Here is a 16328-nt window from a genome sequence, read left to right on the forward strand (position 1 = left end):
TTCCTTAGTTCGAAGTAAACTCAATCGAGACATTACTGCAAAAAGAAAATATAATTTCGTTGATTTGTAATAAGTATAAAAAGTCTATAAAATATCTACAAACTTTTCACATTACAAATGCTATAAAACATACGAATAAATTGGAGAAGTTCACTCTAAATCATAAATTAATTTTCAATACATGTTTTTTTTAATATATGTAATGGAGAACTGAAGTTTTGTCTAATACAAGTACATGCCATAAAATTAAATTCCTAAATTTGTAAACACAGTGGAGGAACACAGCTGAAATACACACATCTTTACTAAGCAAAAGCCATAGAATTTTACAGAAAAAGATCAAACAAAAAGGGAAGGAAAAAAAAATCCTAAAAAGGAAAAGACATACCTAGCCAGTACAATGTTTATTTAACTTCCAAAATTTTATTTAGTCCGATCTATAGAGAATGGATACCGTAGCAAGCCTAATTAGCCAATGATCCAAATAAACACATACATGACTATATAATATTAAAATAAACCAATATTTTACTCACAAATATACTCATAGCTAAATTAATCCTCCAGCTAAATTACTAGCAATTTTTCCATAATTTTAACAGACCAAATTAAAATATAATATACCAAGTACACTACTGTGGAGAGTCTAGAATTTTAAATAATTTAAAATATAAAATTTAAGATTTAATTACAATAAGCTCGAAAGAGAAAAGAAAGTTGGGCTATAAAAAATATCGGAGGAGAATCTAGCTATTATCTGAAATATTTAAAATTAAGACTGTTAATCTTATGAGTGAATTAAAGTCATATATCTGAAGTAAAACAGTCATAAATATCAATGTGCAATGGTTGATAAAATAATATGGAACATCACAACTAATAAGTAAGTGTCATAATATAATTAATTTTTAACGCATAAGAGACGAGTACTTCAGCAGAACCCTAATTCCAATACTAGCACCCTTTCAGCTCTCTTATTCCAGTAAGACTGGTGCCCAGATAGCAAAGCTCAACAAGGATCCTTAAATCTAGCATGGTCACTTAATTCTCAATATAGTTGGCGTCTAGATAGCAACGGTCGACCAGGGACCTTTCCTACGGCGATCAATTTTCATAGCCCAGAGAGTTATACTCAATCAGGCTAAATTTTAAAACTATTCTTTTACTACTTGTCTCTGATTTATACCGATACGCACGCGGTCCTGATGCAACTCATCAGGTGATATGTTCTACTGTCGTCTCATCCCGGGTTAATATGTAATCATAACATCAATAATATGGAATATGATATATAAACAACAAGCAACTTAATTATTATTCAATATTCATTAAATAATATTGGACAACACGTATTTTACAGTTGTAAATTTAGTTAATTAAATAAATAGTAAATAGATAATTAATTCTATAAAATAATTATTTAGATGAATAATAAATAATTAATTTAAAATTTATAAATTATCAATCAAATAAATAATAAATAAATAAATAATTTAAATCTATAAATCAATTAATTAAATATAGAATAAAAACTGATAAAAATTTCCAAGAATATTCATCATAATACATATATATATATATATATATATATATATATATATATATATATGATAATAATAATATACATAATAACTATTAATCAAAATTACTATATAAAAATTTAGTATGCTTCAGTTTGATATATGAAATGAATTTACATAACATCAACTTTTTGAATCCAAACCAGATGATCCATGCAGCAAATAGTCCACTATATTACCAAAAGAAAAAATTTGAATAAGAATTTCTCCCATTAATTAATTGTTGTATTTTTCTTTCATAATATATAAAGCAAATTGTTGTTTCAAATACTTATTTAGAGGAGACTCTGCTATTAAACTTTGTGCTTATGAGCATACATTGACACAAGATTGTGATATCATCCGTTACGACATCGTTCCTTAAAATTGATGATTTAAAAATATTAAATAATAAATTAAGTGTAAGTTTGAAATATTCCACTTCTTCTTTTTATAGAAAAATCCAATATATTATTCTTAAGTCCACTTTGAATAATGCAATATTAAATTTGAGAAATTTACAACTTCTTTAAACATAAAATTCGATTAAATTTATTTTGAATTTTTAGGTTCAAATTTCAAGTTAAAGGACATTTTTAGGCAACATTTTCACTAAACCTTGATTACAGAATAATTAGGTCATTGGAGCATTTTCAAAAGATGCTTTTTATTTTAAAAAAATATTATTTATATAAAAATATTTTAATTTAATATTTGAATGTATAAAATAAAAGAAAAATCTTACTTTAATTTATTTTTTATAAGCACTTATAAATAATTAAAAGCAATAAGAATTAAGATTAAAAAATTATTTAATAAATAAAATCAAAAATTATTTAATGAAATCTTATTATATATCAATTATAATTATAACTAAATATAGAGTTGAAACCAACTATTTATTTTCTATTAATCATCCAATTATAAATAGTTCTTTCAATTCAATGCTTCATTTATTAATGAATTAATTTTTTTATTACATAATAGCGCATGATATTTTTAAGAAGGAATATAATAGTTCATAATTATTAAAAATAATATGTTAATTAAATATTTAATATTAATGTTATATAATTACTAAATCAATTAATAAAAGTTTAATATAGTTTTCATATTATCATAATAATAAAATTCCAAAATATTAGAATTGCAAATATTTTATGTTGTTATTCAATAATAAAAATAATAATTGCGCATTAAAATGGTTAGGCGTATTTGCAAGGCTTGACTAAACTGGTTAATTCAGGGGTTAACTCATCCATTGGTTAAGTAGAGTTCAACTCGTAATTATATTGGTTCGACTTAGTTCGGCCCGGTTTTTTACATAGGTTTGTTTTTTTTTTTTTTTCCTGAACAAGGATTGTGCATAGATTAATTAATTAAATTTTATTTTTTTCAAGAGCATAGGTTAAAAAAGTTACAAGCAAACAAAAGATTATGTTTATTTAAAGAAAATAATAATTAAAAGAAGTTTGATTATAACACGATATCAATATTGAATAGATATATAAAACACAAAATGGTATTTATTTAAAAACACTTTCCAGCAGCAAGCAACAAGGAAGAAGAAGCAAATTAATGGTAAAAGAATTCTTACTTCTTGTGCTGTGTTTTCTATTTTCCCGCTCAAGTTATCTATATATATACATATATGTATATAATCTGCTCCCAATAAACAAGGCAAAGCTTGACTCTTGAAATTAAAGTCATTGAAAATGGGGAATTATGGGTAATGTTTATTTATTTATTTTATTACAAATCTTTCATGATTGATTAGAATCATTACAATATAATACAAAATAACACCTACCTGTATTTTTTCATTTAAAAAAAAAAATGACCCACCTCCATTGTTGCTTGTTGGGTCTCACTCTCCCTATCCAAAAGAAAACAAAAAAGTTTGTGCTTGTGTGTGTTTTTGTGTGTCTTTTCACTGTCAATCTGGAGGATGATTTTCTTGAAACTAAGCATCTTGATTTTAGTGATTCTCATAGACTGCTATAAATCAATCTTAGCTGTTTGTTAATGTTTGTTAGTTTTGAATTAAGAACAGTAGATAAAAAGAATTGTAGTTGACCAGGAAAAGAGAATTACAAATAAATTACTGCCTCTGCTTTCTTGGTTTTTTGCTTGCTTGTAACTTTATGTATAACCTTTATATAAAGATTATATCTTTTGCTTTCATTTTCAGTTCAGTGTTCATTATCTTGAATCTTGCGTGCTTATCTCTCAAGTCCTATTGATCCTTTCCTTCTTATTTCCCTCCTTATATATGTATATATATATATATATATATTTATATATATCTTAACAGGGTGATTGTTTGTTTGATTGTAATTTTCAGAAACATTTCTGTGGTCGGTGATGAGATGGGTCTTTGAATTGGTCATTTCAACCATAGCCGTCTTTTTAAAACTTGTCTTGGTCTTTGTTCATTTATAAGTGGTTAATTTTCTTGGTCTACTCTGAAATTTCTTTCTAGTTTTCATTTACCTTCTTCTATTTGAACACTTTAATAAGCTCTCAAGAACCAATTTTTTAATTCAATTTCAAGATCTTTATATTCTCCAATTTTGGGCATTTGTGAAGTTGTATTCTTTTTTTTCTTTTTCTTTTTCTATTTTTATTATTGCAAGTTTCAGGTTCTGTTGATTGAAGATAGATAGATAGATAGAGAGGGTAAGTTATTTGTGTATTGAAATTATTAAAGGAGTTGTTATGGGAGGGAGGAGCTCAAAAGGTTCGAGTGGGAGGCATATTCCGTCTTATGGTTCAGCTAATTCTTCTTCATCATGGAATCAATATGGTTATCCACAAGCATCACCCTATCCATATCCATCTTCTCAGCAAAACCCTTATTATACGCCTCAGCATCCTCAGCCCTCTACTTCTTCTTCTTCTTCTTCTACTTATAGTCATGAAGCAGGAATGACTCAGCCACAAAAAAGATTGGATAGGAAGTACTCTAGGATTGCTGATGATTACAAGACTTTGGATCAGGTTGGACCGTGATTTCTCTTTTTTTTTTTCTTTGTGATTTATTTCTTTTTTGCATGACATTTTTCTTATTTTTAGCATATATGCAATTGGACTGAATGGCTCTAGTGATTAATAAGCGTTTATTACGGCTGAGGGGTGATAACTGGCAAAGGTAGGATTGCCTGCGCCTAGCGTGAGCATAAACAGTTGCTGTACTAACTAAAACATCGGCTGAATTGTTCAAGTTATATCGTGGGTGACCAAACAAATGCCTTATGACTCGAATTTAGCTTTGCCTAGAAACAGTTTTGGAAGATATTCTAGTGATGTTTAAGTTGAATTGGTGTCAGCTGAATGAGAATAAATGTTTTTAAGTTGAATTGGTGTCGGCTGAATGAGAATAAATGTTTTTGACATCTCTAAGTTTCTTGAGAGTGGATACCGTGAGAAGTAGCCAATGACTACCAGTTCAAATCTTGGGATTTGACATGACAACCTTGAAGCATAAGGGTATAACCAAAGACTAAAGTTATAATTCATACGTTTAGAAGTATGGATGGCTATAATTTCTGTGTATATTAAGCAAGAATCTTCATCATGAGCGACAAATTTGCATTTAAATGTCTTGTGAATTATTCTGATTGAAATGGTGGGAACAAAAATATGACTTTAATAATTAGCTGAAAATAGTATCATGTCCGGAAATTGTTATGGGAGCATTCAGATGGGAAATACTTGGTGTTGACATTTCCAACTATAGGAGATTAGGAACTTTTAAAGATTTATCTCATTAACTTGAGCTCTTGAAAATTATCCAATCAGATCCTAAAAGTTACTATATTGCTTATTTATTTATTTATTTATTTATGAACTTCATGCTGCTCTAATTTTTGTCTACACCTATAATCATTTCTTGTTTATTTCTGGCGAATAATAATATCCTATTCTTATGATTCTAAAATATCTTACGGTCATTTTGTTAGATATTCTAAGTGCCAAACTTGTGATAATATCTTAATAAAATCGTTGACTACAGGTCACTGCTGCTCTTGCTCAATCTGGCCTAGAGTCCTCTAATCTCATTGTTGGCATTGATTTCACAAAAAGCAATGAGTGGACAGGTGCAAGATCATATAATCGACGAAGCTTACATCACATTGGCAATGGGCAAAATCCATATGAACAGGCAATATCAATTATTGGCAGGACTTTATCTGCATTCGACGAGGATAACTTAATTCCCTGTTTTGGATTTGGAGACGGTAGTACCCCTAGGAGTTTTCTCTTGGATGTTCAATGCAGAGAATAATATGTGGAATGTGGAGATCACATGTTTCTTCTATCTTTTGCAGCATCAACTCATGATCAAGACGTTTTTAGTTTCCATCAAGATGAAAGATTCTGCAATGGATTTGAGGAAGTGCTGACACGCTACAGAGAAATCGTGCCCCAGCTTCGACTAGCAGGTATGGTTCCTATTTATACCATTAGTCTATTTATGTTATGTTGTCACTAATATTCTATGGCCTGATTCTGATGCACATACTTTACATTTCCTGTTGCAGGGCCCACATCTTTTGCGCCCATCATTGACATGGCCATTACTATTGTTGAGCAAAGTGGCGGGCAATACCATGTTCTGCTGATAATTGCTGATGGTCAGGTAATTCATCATCAAGCCGAACCTTTCTCTCTTTTGAGTAGGTCAAACTCCTAGACTCTCTTTAATTGGTCAGCTTTATTACTGATCGATTTAGGAGTTCTGATAGGTCACACAGTGTCATTATTCGAAGCCTGACTTTGTATTCCTCATGCAAGAGAATGGGCTGCACTTTTAACAACTCACCTTGACATCGTTCCGGGATAGTATCAAATTTGAAACTGCAGAAGTAATGTTATAGCATTGACATCAAAGAATAAAAAATTTGACCAGAATTGTCTCGGGGACTAGCATGTTTCTCTTATGGAAAAACTACTTGTCGAAGTAGATACCCCAAAGTCAACTCAACTCAACTAAGGTTTACCTTTATCTAGAGTAGTTCATAAAGTTATTACTTAGAAGTGGGAATGCTGGTTTGTCCATTATCTCATGAAGCTGCAGTTCTGATGCTCTCATTTTTGCTATAAATCTGCAACTCCAACATATATATACACAGCATTTTTATTTTGAATTCAGTTTAATAAATTGAAAATTTCCCGCTGCTGCCATGATCAGCCAAGTTCTTGTGAATGTATTGTATTTTATTTCACTTACCTCACAGAAACCACTTATCATGATAGGTGACAAGGAGTATTGATACACAGCATGGCCAGCTCAGTCCACAGGAGCAAAGGACGATTGACGCAATTGTAAAAGCAAGGTAATCCAGGATTTTTAGAAAGGAATTGAAATAGTAAAAACTGAGAGTGATAGCAAGGCTAATATCGTTAGTTTAGTAACTGGTTGCTTGGATTTTCTAGCATTCTCATTTGCTTTCCTCACTGCAGTGAGTATCCTTTGTCAATAATCTTAGTTGGAGTTGGCGATGGACCTTGGGACATGATGAGAGAGTTCGATGATAATATCCCTGCTCGAGTCTTTGATAATTTCCAGGTAAGCAGCAGTTCAAAATCCTTCAAGTACTTATGTTTCTGCCTGCACATCTTGAAATATCTCTGACCAATTGCTCTTTGTTTCATAGTTTGTGAATTTTACAGAAATAATGTCAAAAAATGTGAATCAGTCCAGAAAAGAGACAGAGTTTGCTCTTGCAGCATTGATGGAAATACCTGCTCAATATAAAGCAACTATTGAGCTTGGAATATTGGGGTAAGTAAGAACCGCAATGTTGATTGAGATAATGATTTTTATCTTTGCGATGTGAAATTTTATATCTTCCCTTGGCAAAGCAGTCAACGGACAGGGAATTGTCCAGAGCGGGTTCCTCTGCCCCCACCAATTCGTGGAGCATCTTCTTTCAGCAACAGCCCAAAACCTTCCCAGTCAAGCAGTTTTCAGCAACGTGCACCTTCGTATTCTGGGTATGATGCATCAGGGCCTTCTTATTCTGGATATGATGGATCAGTGCCTTCTTATTCTGGGCAAGACACAGTAGTTGCTGGATATGATACACCAGTCAACACGAATCCACATGCAAGTTCTACTTATGATAATCAGGTGCAGAAATTGTTACTCGAAGAAAGTATTTTGTCATCAATAGTTTCTTTTTGTCATATTTGCTTTTAAATCTGCCATTGTTTTATGTTGACAAATACATCACTCTTGCTACCAATGTTGATGTCAATATCATTAGCTGCACCATCTCTGCTGTCATTTGGGTCTCTTCAAAGAATAATAACTCTTCTCTATTATTGATACTTGCAGGTTTGCCCCATTTGCCTCACTAATCGGAAGGACATGGCCTTTGGTTGTGGGCATCAGGTAAAACCATTTGCTATATTTCTGCTGTTCTGCAAAGGCATTGAATTGAGTTCATAACAGAAGTACCTTGCTGACACATTTTAAAATTTCAGACTTGTTGCGAGTGTGGAGAAGACCTCCAATTGTGCCCCATTTGTCGGAGCCCAATACAGACTAGAATCAGGCTCTATTAGTCAACATCAATGCACGATCTGAGACTTGTCTCTGCCGCAAAACTTGGTTCAGTGAAAACTGAATCAAATGCCTTTTTTCCAGAGGCGGGGACAGGTTAGCAATTTTCACAATGTCCATTTCTAGTTATCATCTTTTTTTGAAAATCACTGAAGAGAAGAAAACTGTTTGGGAATGCACAGGAGCGGATCATATCTTGGAAGATGCATTCACTGGCATAGGGAAAGGAGAAATTCAAGCTTCAGTGGAAGCATGTGCATCTTCTTTCCTCTTAACTATTCGAGAGAAGAGTTTGATTCTTCAATACATTGTGGAACATGACTGACTCTTCCCCATTAAAGCTTCTGTTTCATAGTTTGGTTTTAGCAAAAGCTAGTTGTATGAGCTGCTTTGGTTTTTAGAGCAAATAGAAGAATAAGGACTCTGGTCCATGTTATTCTTTCATTTCATTCCTTTGTTTTTCTGTGGTAATGTTAGATATACATATAACATTTTTTTATTGCACTAGGATTGTAAAAACTTGTAACTTAATTGTCGAGTGCTTGTGTGAGTTGTGTTGAATTTGATGCATCACTTATGTAATCCACATGTACTCTGTTGTTTTGTAGCGTTTCTGCAGCTAATTCTCTAGTGGTTTTCTTGAATTGAGTTGTATTGAATTCCCTTGTGGTTTCTGGCTATGGATAAGCGTTTAGTAAATATTATATTCAAAATAGTAATAATATAACAAGGAAAAACCTGAAGTCGAAATGAAATACCGAAAGGAAACCCACTTCAAGATGTCATATACCTTGGCAATATATGCTTATGGAAAAATTGAAGTCTTATTAAACGATACAAATTTCAACGGCAATGCCCGACTGATGCTTTCTAAAAGATTTATGAGGGCAGAACAAGAAGAATTAATCCAAACAACAGGGAAGAAAAGTTAAGGATCGATTATCTGAATTCTGGTTGTCCGCCAATAACGTGAGATACCAATGAGCCCTGCAGCCTTGCTCCTTCTGGCTCCTGAAGGAACTTTTTGTCTTGTATGTAGGATTGAATCTCCGCAACTGTTGCATTCAGCCCTGAATCTTGCCGTTTTCTGAGTGCCTCTAGGAAGTCATTATAGATGATGTTCAGCATCTTCCCAAACTGAGATCTGTATTTTCTGAACAGAACAAACCCTGCTGTCTGGCGCACACAGAGATTCTTTTCAGATCCATGGGTCCTTTACAAAAATGGTTATACTAAGTATAATATATCAAGAAATCCACATCAACTTACTTTCAGGAATCCGTTCAATGCAACAGCAGTGTATATATTGGCAGGAAGGTTATTTAAGAATCTTGCAAGCCAAGCCCAACCCTCGTTTGGACCATGAGAGTTCTGGAAACCCTGGACTTCTGTCTGGCAAAACAAGCAATGTCAGTCAGCTACAAAGTGAATAGGGTAATACTCTTATGGTTGAGCTAGACCATCAGGTATATTGCACAACCAACAGGAAAGCACAGTTTCTTTAACCAAAATCTACATGCAACGAACCTGAACCAGAGCTCCATACAATCTCATGTAGCATTCTAATCTTTTCAAATAATCTGTAGTACTTTCAATCTTCCCGTTCTGTTCTTGGTATCCAATGGTTTTTTGATAAGCCTCTTTTGATTCAAATGCTGACTGAAGGTTTAAGAAAAAACCCATTTAGAGTACAGGCAAAACAGCAATAGCAACAAAAATGTGGCATTTGAAGTTTCCTGCTGAATGTTATTTTAATGGGGTGTAAGAATATCATCACTAAACATGGTTCAAACACAAAGATATCCATGTCCTAACAGATGAACATATTTCATTGAATCAAAAACTTAAATCACCTTTGAGTATGTTACATGCCTTGGGACAGTGTAGATGCAACCTCTATGAAACTCCGCTAGAAGCAGATTCATTGAATGTGGAACCTGATTCAGAAATCATTAATGTAAGCCAGAAAGCAGAAAAATTCCAAGTGAGGTATATCACTGGTACTGCACACGAATAACAACACTCCCCACTCTCCAACCACCAAGCCTAACCACACATGAAAGCCACCAATAGGTAACTTAGGCCGATCTTATTGCTCCAAAATAATGTTAAATCGCAGAGTTACCTGAAGATAAAAGAACTATGTAGAAGGGCCAAGATATGATCTAATCGCTTTTCCATCACATCGGAATCTCGAAACCACCATAGGCATTAAGCAGTGGATCAAACAAGCCAACCAATAAATCTATAAACCCAACACTACCCACCGCCCACCGCCCACACCCACCCCACCACTACACTCGCTTCTGCCCAAAACAAATACATTCCAAATGGGAAAAAAAGAAAAAAAAAAGCAGTACCTGTGAGGTAACCATAACAATGACGTAGGCACATGCAAAGACGGCACTATCAGGAAGTTCAGACTGGGAAGCAACCTGCAAAAGTCATAACTTGGAAAATGGAAGTGACAGCGTACAAGTTAATAAACAAAAACACTTGAGACATTTTAGCTTCACCATGAGTGCATATATGCGGGTAGGAAAAGACATAGAACTAGTTCAGTTATGGGCGACTGGTGAATTGTTTACCTTAATTTATGTGTGCACCTTATTCCTTTCACTAATTATGTTATGAACTTCAACTAGATTTTTACATGAAAGAAGCTTTCATCTACATTCTCAACTCAATCAATTACGCATACACTATCAAGCTAATGGGAAGCGGAACTGTAGAATCCAATTGATTCAAGGTTTCAGTAGACTATCGCATTAACATAGATGTGCAAAAATGAAGGTGGATGGATTTCTGTACACAAGAATGGATAATAATAGGACAAAACATTCATAGGAAGGAGGAAATGACACTAATTGGGAAAAGTACAGAAAAGGCAGACTGGGTGCTTTGTTTGTGCATCATAGACTAGAAAGCCGTTGCAAAGAATGTTGAGCACATTGAAGTTAAAGGTCAGGAATAAGTGAGGGATAGACCTAAGATGACAAAAGGTAACTAGTGAGAAAGGATTAGCAGCCACAGATTTTTCTGATAAAGTAATATTGAACTGCATGGAATGTAGAAAAGAAATCCATAACATAGTAAAGAGCAATCAAGACAATCCACCACATGGCTAAATCCAAGTTCTCTCATCTCTCCATTTCATAATGAAGAGTATTAATTAACTATAACCTTGGTGAAAAGGAGCACGTTTCTAGACCAATCAAGATTACCTTCTTTGGAAAAGTTGCAATTGCTGCAATACTGATGGATTGAGGGCATGAAGGATTCTGGCAAAGCTTAACAAGTTCACTTGATTTCGCTCTGCAAAGGCGAGACAGTAATAATAAAGATATAAGAAAAATAAAGTCAACATGGAACTGAATACGTATGAGGCTATGAGAACTGTGAGTTCCAACCAAAGGAATATCAGCCAAAACAAAACTTAAATGATCCAGTCTGAAGCCAAAGAACCAAGCTGGCCAAGGCACAGGCTAACTGATATATCAATGTACGAGGTAACCTGGTACAATTGCATTACATTTAGGGAATGAGTCATATGTAAGGAAAATAATAATAAAAAAAATATATATGTCTGTTTTGGACCAAAGACATAACATGAGTCGTAATTGATTAACTGTTAGGTCATTGAAATCTCAAGGCAACAACTTAATTGGAAACTATAAATTTTAAGGACACAATAAGGTCAAGTACTTGTACAGACCTCACAGCACTTAAAGCCCCACAGTCATACAACCTATATAAAGAAATCCACCTTACCTAACATTTTCTTTCGTCCCCCGTATTTGTTTTATCAACCTAGCAACATGTCTTTCATGGCTGCTGAAATCCTGTGACAGCAGAAAGGAAATAGCATCACAGCAACTAATGCAATAACTGATAAGCAACTGTAAATCCAAGGAAATAATAATCAATCAAATCCAAAATACTAAGAAATGTCCTAATTAAATCCTTGAGAAAGGCTAAAGAGAACATAAGTCCTATATACTGCTACAGAAATAGAACTACAATATCAAAAACCACTACCATAAATCAAATTATCCATGACCACAGCCAAAGACTTCCAGTGAAGTAGACATAATTATAAATGTCATTTCAGTAAAGACAAAGGAAGATGAGCTTTTATAACATAACATGAGAAGTGCCGGCTATACCATATTGGAACTCAACTTCAGTGATCGGTTTTGTTCCTCCAGTGCTCTAAGCTTCTCCAGTCTTTTCTGCTCTAGACTAAGAGCACTTTCCGCAGCCCTTATAATGCTACCTGCCATAAAATTATTACTAGGAACATCAGCCATGGGCCATTTCTTAAAAACAACAAGCAAAGAAGACAAATAAACAGAAATTCAGGCCAAAATATGAAATGACAACTTTACAGACACATAAATGGCTATGAACCAGATCCAATAAAACACCAAACGCTGACGAAGAATGGACTAAATGAACAGAAAATACTCATCCCTTTTGCAACTGAACTATTAAAGAGGGGAAAAAGAAAAAGAATTCCAGTCACTGATTTCAGACTTATAGGCTTTCTTGCACATCAGAAATGAGTGAAGGAACAAAGGAATAAATTCAGATTATGACGAACCAGCAATATAGTATCCTTCACTTAATAGAAAACCCAATTTTGGTGGTAAAATTAGGTTCAACCTACAAAGTAGAGTTTTAAGGGAATAATATATCTGGCCATAACCAATAAATTTACAAGAGAATGCAAAAGGTAAAATAGGAAAAGCCAGAAATGTATTTATTTCAAGAAAATTCCTGCACAAAATTAGATGTAGAGGGCAATTTTCACGAGTACATTTCTGGGAAGGAACACAGAAGATAAGAATACCTGCTAATTGTGATTTATTAGTTCCATTAGATACAGCTCCTTGAGAATTAACATCCCAATTGGCTGAACTGGCATGTACTCGGTTTCCAGCAACATCCTCTCCTGAGACTGTAGCAGCTTGCTTTTTAGAGGCTTCAGCAGCTTCTTTTTCTGCAGCTTCCTTTGCTGCTTTTCTCTCTGCTTCTAGAGCAGCCATTTTTGCTTCCTCAGCTTTGCGTTTAGCCTGCATCAGAAAACATAATCATTACACTTCTCCAATAACAAATAATATCCTTTCCTAACTTCTACTGTACATGTCATAAGTTGTTAAGGGGAGGAAGCAAAGTTTGCCTCACTAACAAATAACACATCCCTAATTTCCCCTAGCATGCAAGACAAGTATCTACTTATGTATGTACTTTAGTTGAGTCACATTAGAATCAAAGTAAGAATTAGTGATCTAAAGTTCACTGAAGCAGGATTCACTCATATGCAAGTCCACGAAACTGGGAGCTCCACATGATAAGAAAAGCAATTACGTACATGCCCTGAAAATTACAAGCATCATATATATGACATTAACTAACCAAAATTAAAATAAAGTTAAGAAACAGTAATGATACAAGCAATCAATGCATTATGACTTAATTACTCATTTTGGCAATTAAAGTTCCATCCACTAAAAGTAACTAAAGACTCCAAAGTCTGAATCGAGATAATAACATTATTGACTCATTAGAACTACTTCGATGTTCATTTTTCAGTTCCTATCCACAACACTTTTGCGGTTCATAAAAGAAATTGTTTTTCCACTTCTTTCTTTGTTCCAAATCATTTTTATTTGAGTTCCCTTCATTCTTTTCCTTGATCTAATTTCTTTTATCATTATTTAATATACATTCACAAGCAAAAAGGATTATCAGGATCTTGTCTAATAACATGTTTGTAAACAAAATAGATGATTCACAATAGAACATCATCGAACTGGTATGCCAAATAAACAAACCTCTGCTTCTGCTCTAGCTCTCTCTTGACGCAGCCTTTCTTCTTGCAAAGCCTTTTCCTTTCTTCTAGCCTCTTCATGCGCTGCATCACTTCTTATTTTCCTTTCTTCTATTTGTGATTTCAATTCGTGATCCCGCTGGATACTGGTTAAGTGATTGTCTAGTGCTTCTGCACTACGGTACTAAAAAGTGTCAAAATGTGTTATAGGAGTTTCCTAATTATTCAACATAGTGTTCATGGACCTAAGTCAAGCCATTAGCTTGGTGTTTGCTTCATGGATGCATAGTACAATGACTCTGTGGTGACATGCACAAGCATTGTTGAGAACAACCAAATACGGCACATCATTAACATCAGCAATTTCTTTTTTCACAAGCCCATATTATTAGTAATTTGTTTCCTTTTTTTATGCAGAAAGAAAGCCAAACAAATTAAGAAAGAAGATGCAGTCTTACATTTTACGCTGATATTGAGTATCAAATTTCCTGTCAGATTCCTTTCTTGCCTCTCTATACTTCTCAACTCGGTTGAATGCAGAATTTGACTTTTCACTTTCTCTCATTAATTCCATCTCCAATGCTGAGATTTGGTTCCTAATCTCCTCCTGGTGATCAAGGAATTTCTCGCTGTTACACACTCGAACCATAAAAAAGAAAGAAAAGAAAAAGGCTTGACAAATCCTAACACAAAAATTGCACGGGCTTCCCAGCATAATTTTATCATCTCGAAAAGATCCATGATCTAACTCAGAAACAAAAACCCAAAACCAACCCTAAAATTAAGCCAAACTTAAACGACTCAGTTTACTTAAACAACTCAAACATATCAAAGTTAAGTAAAATTCCCACACCTTAACTCCAAGCTGATGCTCCTGGCTTAGTTCAAACAAGGAACTTTCCACTAATCCAACTTTTTCCATTAAATAGGAATAGGAATCAAGATCGTTTTCATAATCAGAGTCATCACTATCACTGAAACATTAAAGAAAAGAAAAAAAATACATAAACATAACTTTGCTTCTTAAAGATTACTACTAATAACACATAATAACAAATATAAAACTTATAGGTTCTTTTTAGACACACCAAAGATGAATATCATCATAATTGAACCGTTTTGCCACTACTAAACTCTGCGTATGATCCTTCTCATCATCCCCTTCACTGTCATTATCCTCAACCTCATCATCAGAAACTCGCATTACAAATGCCCTCCTTGAACGCCTATTCACAATTTGCCTGCTCGAAAATCCTCTAAAATAAACAAGATCAGACAATTATTTAGCAAAAAAAGTTCAAGAACTTATAAAAATAATTAATTACTTAACCCTAGAAAGACTCAAAAGAAAAAGGATACCGTGACAGGGTTTTAGTAAAAGGAGCTGAGGAGGAGTTATTGAGCTTGTTTTCAAGTGAACTGAGCTCTGATAACAGCGAATCAAAACTCCAATCTGGATTTGGATCAACTCCGACTTCATTAACCCTTTGCGGACAGCGAAGTTCCAATTTAAATGCTCCCCTAATCATTTCATTTTCAACAAAAGAAATGAAAAATTAAAGGCAAAACCTATGAGTCTCGAAAGAATTAAACTAATAGGATTGAACGAGATTGTTAAAAGACAAGAAATTCGAACTCACATTGCTTGAATTTGCAAGATTACTAGATTAAATGTCTTGACTGGAGTATGTTTGAACTTTCATATAAACCCTAACTGTCTTAACAGTTAGCGTGAAATTTATTCAAGTTCTTGCCTTCGCGCAAAAATTAACGTCTTTCAAAACTTGAGTTGGGCGTGACAAGGAAGGACCAACCCTCCGTCCAAGCCCAAAAACAAAATCAGGCCCAGCCAATAAATTATTGAGTTTATCATTGAAAAATGGATAGATTAAGAATTGTTTCGAATTGATCGAAGTTTTTTTGTATTGGGGGAAAAGAAAAGAAAAAACTTAGCAACATGCAAAATTGTATCTGCATTGCCTTGCAAGTTCACCAAAGCCCCCCAAAGATATGCAAAGAAGACGATATCTTAGCCCTAAAGTGAATAAAAGTGGTCTAATGGCAAAAATTTGCATTTGAGCATTTTAGTCTTAGCATTCTCCTCATGTGTATATATTACTTAACGTGTTTCCAACAATGACGATGGCTGATTTACCCACCATGCTATCTTAGTAACCAAAGCATAAAGCACCCTGCAAGTCTTCTCTCTCTATATTGAATTTATGTGAAGTACTGACGCTAAATTAATTGCTATCTTTTGTATTTAAATGAAAGATTTTAATAATAAATATATTATTAAGTTAATATCTTTAGAAAGAAGAGAAACCTATTTGAAATGCACAGTAGCTGGTCCGTAAAAATATAG

At 33.6% G+C, this 16328-nt stretch overlaps 2 protein-coding genes across 4 annotated transcripts; one reads left to right on the top strand and one right to left on the bottom strand.

Annotated features, from left to right (window-relative positions):
- The first annotated feature begins 3349 nt into the window (after positions 1–3349).
- On the top strand, positions 3350–8774 carry LOC8285472 (E3 ubiquitin-protein ligase RGLG2). The gene is made up of 11 exons (XM_015716742.3): positions 3350–4559; positions 5575–5800; positions 5891–6004; positions 6104–6201; positions 6819–6898; positions 7026–7131; positions 7220–7347; positions 7431–7695; positions 7903–7959; positions 8052–8226; positions 8313–8774. Exons 1-10 carry the CDS (start codon positions 4278–4280, stop codon positions 8130–8132), a joined length of 1437 nt encoding a protein of 478 aa, XP_015572228.1. The 5' UTR covers positions 3350–4277; the 3' UTR covers positions 8133–8226; positions 8313–8774.
- An 89-nt stretch (positions 8775–8863) lies between these two features.
- LOC8285470 (mRNA export factor GLE1) lies at positions 8864–15967 on the bottom strand. 3 transcript variants are annotated; one of them, XM_048377393.1, is made up of 15 exons: positions 15604–15967; positions 15323–15484; positions 15052–15204; positions 14817–14937; positions 14422–14570; positions 13968–14139; positions 12983–13205; positions 12297–12406; positions 11902–11972; positions 11355–11445; positions 10491–10565; positions 9984–10067; positions 9658–9789; positions 9400–9522; positions 8864–9306 (listed from the first exon to the last, which is right to left on the bottom strand). In XM_048377393.1, coding segments are annotated over exons 1-15 (1905 nt in total). In that variant the 5' UTR covers positions 15606–15967; the 3' UTR covers positions 8864–9069. The 3 variants fall into 3 exon arrangements, 2 of the variants coding, with proteins under 2 accessions (XP_048233350.1, XP_015572227.1); XM_015716741.3 differs by having other exon boundaries at positions 15052–15219; positions 15604–15962; XR_001534944.3 differs by having other exon boundaries at positions 9151–9306; positions 9400–9518; positions 15052–15219; positions 15604–15965.
- Positions 15968–16328: the final 361 nt, after the last annotated feature.

The sequence above is a fragment of the Ricinus communis genome, chromosome 7 (genome assembly GCF_019578655.1).
Source record: "Ricinus communis isolate WT05 ecotype wild-type chromosome 7, ASM1957865v1, whole genome shotgun sequence".
In the NCBI taxonomy this organism is placed as follows: Eukaryota; Viridiplantae; Streptophyta; class Magnoliopsida; order Malpighiales; family Euphorbiaceae; genus Ricinus; species Ricinus communis.

What these genes read in the sequence shown, in the direction of transcription:
- LOC8285470 (XM_015716741.3), bottom strand. An exon ending in TTTACTAAAACCCTGTCACG is followed by an intron (nt 15,220 to 15,322) that starts GTATCCTTTTTC and finishes TGTTTATTTTAG; the next exon opens with AGGATTTTCGAGCAGGCAAA. An exon ending in TAATAAATCACAATTAGCAG is followed by an intron (nt 12,407 to 12,982) that starts GTATTCTTATCT and finishes ATTTTATGGCAG; the next exon opens with GTAGCATTATAAGGGCTGCG.
- LOC8285472 (XM_015716742.3), top strand. Translation starts at nt 4,278, where the DNA reads ATGGGAGGGAGGAGCTCAAAAGGTTCGAGTGGGAGGCATATTCCGTCT. An exon ending in ATTACAAGACTTTGGATCAG is followed by an intron (nt 4,560 to 5,574) that starts GTTGGACCGTGA and finishes CGTTGACTACAG; the next exon opens with GTCACTGCTGCTCTTGCTCA. An exon ending in GTTCTACTTATGATAATCAG is followed by an intron (nt 7,696 to 7,902) that starts GTGCAGAAATTG and finishes TGATACTTGCAG; the next exon opens with GTTTGCCCCATTTGCCTCAC.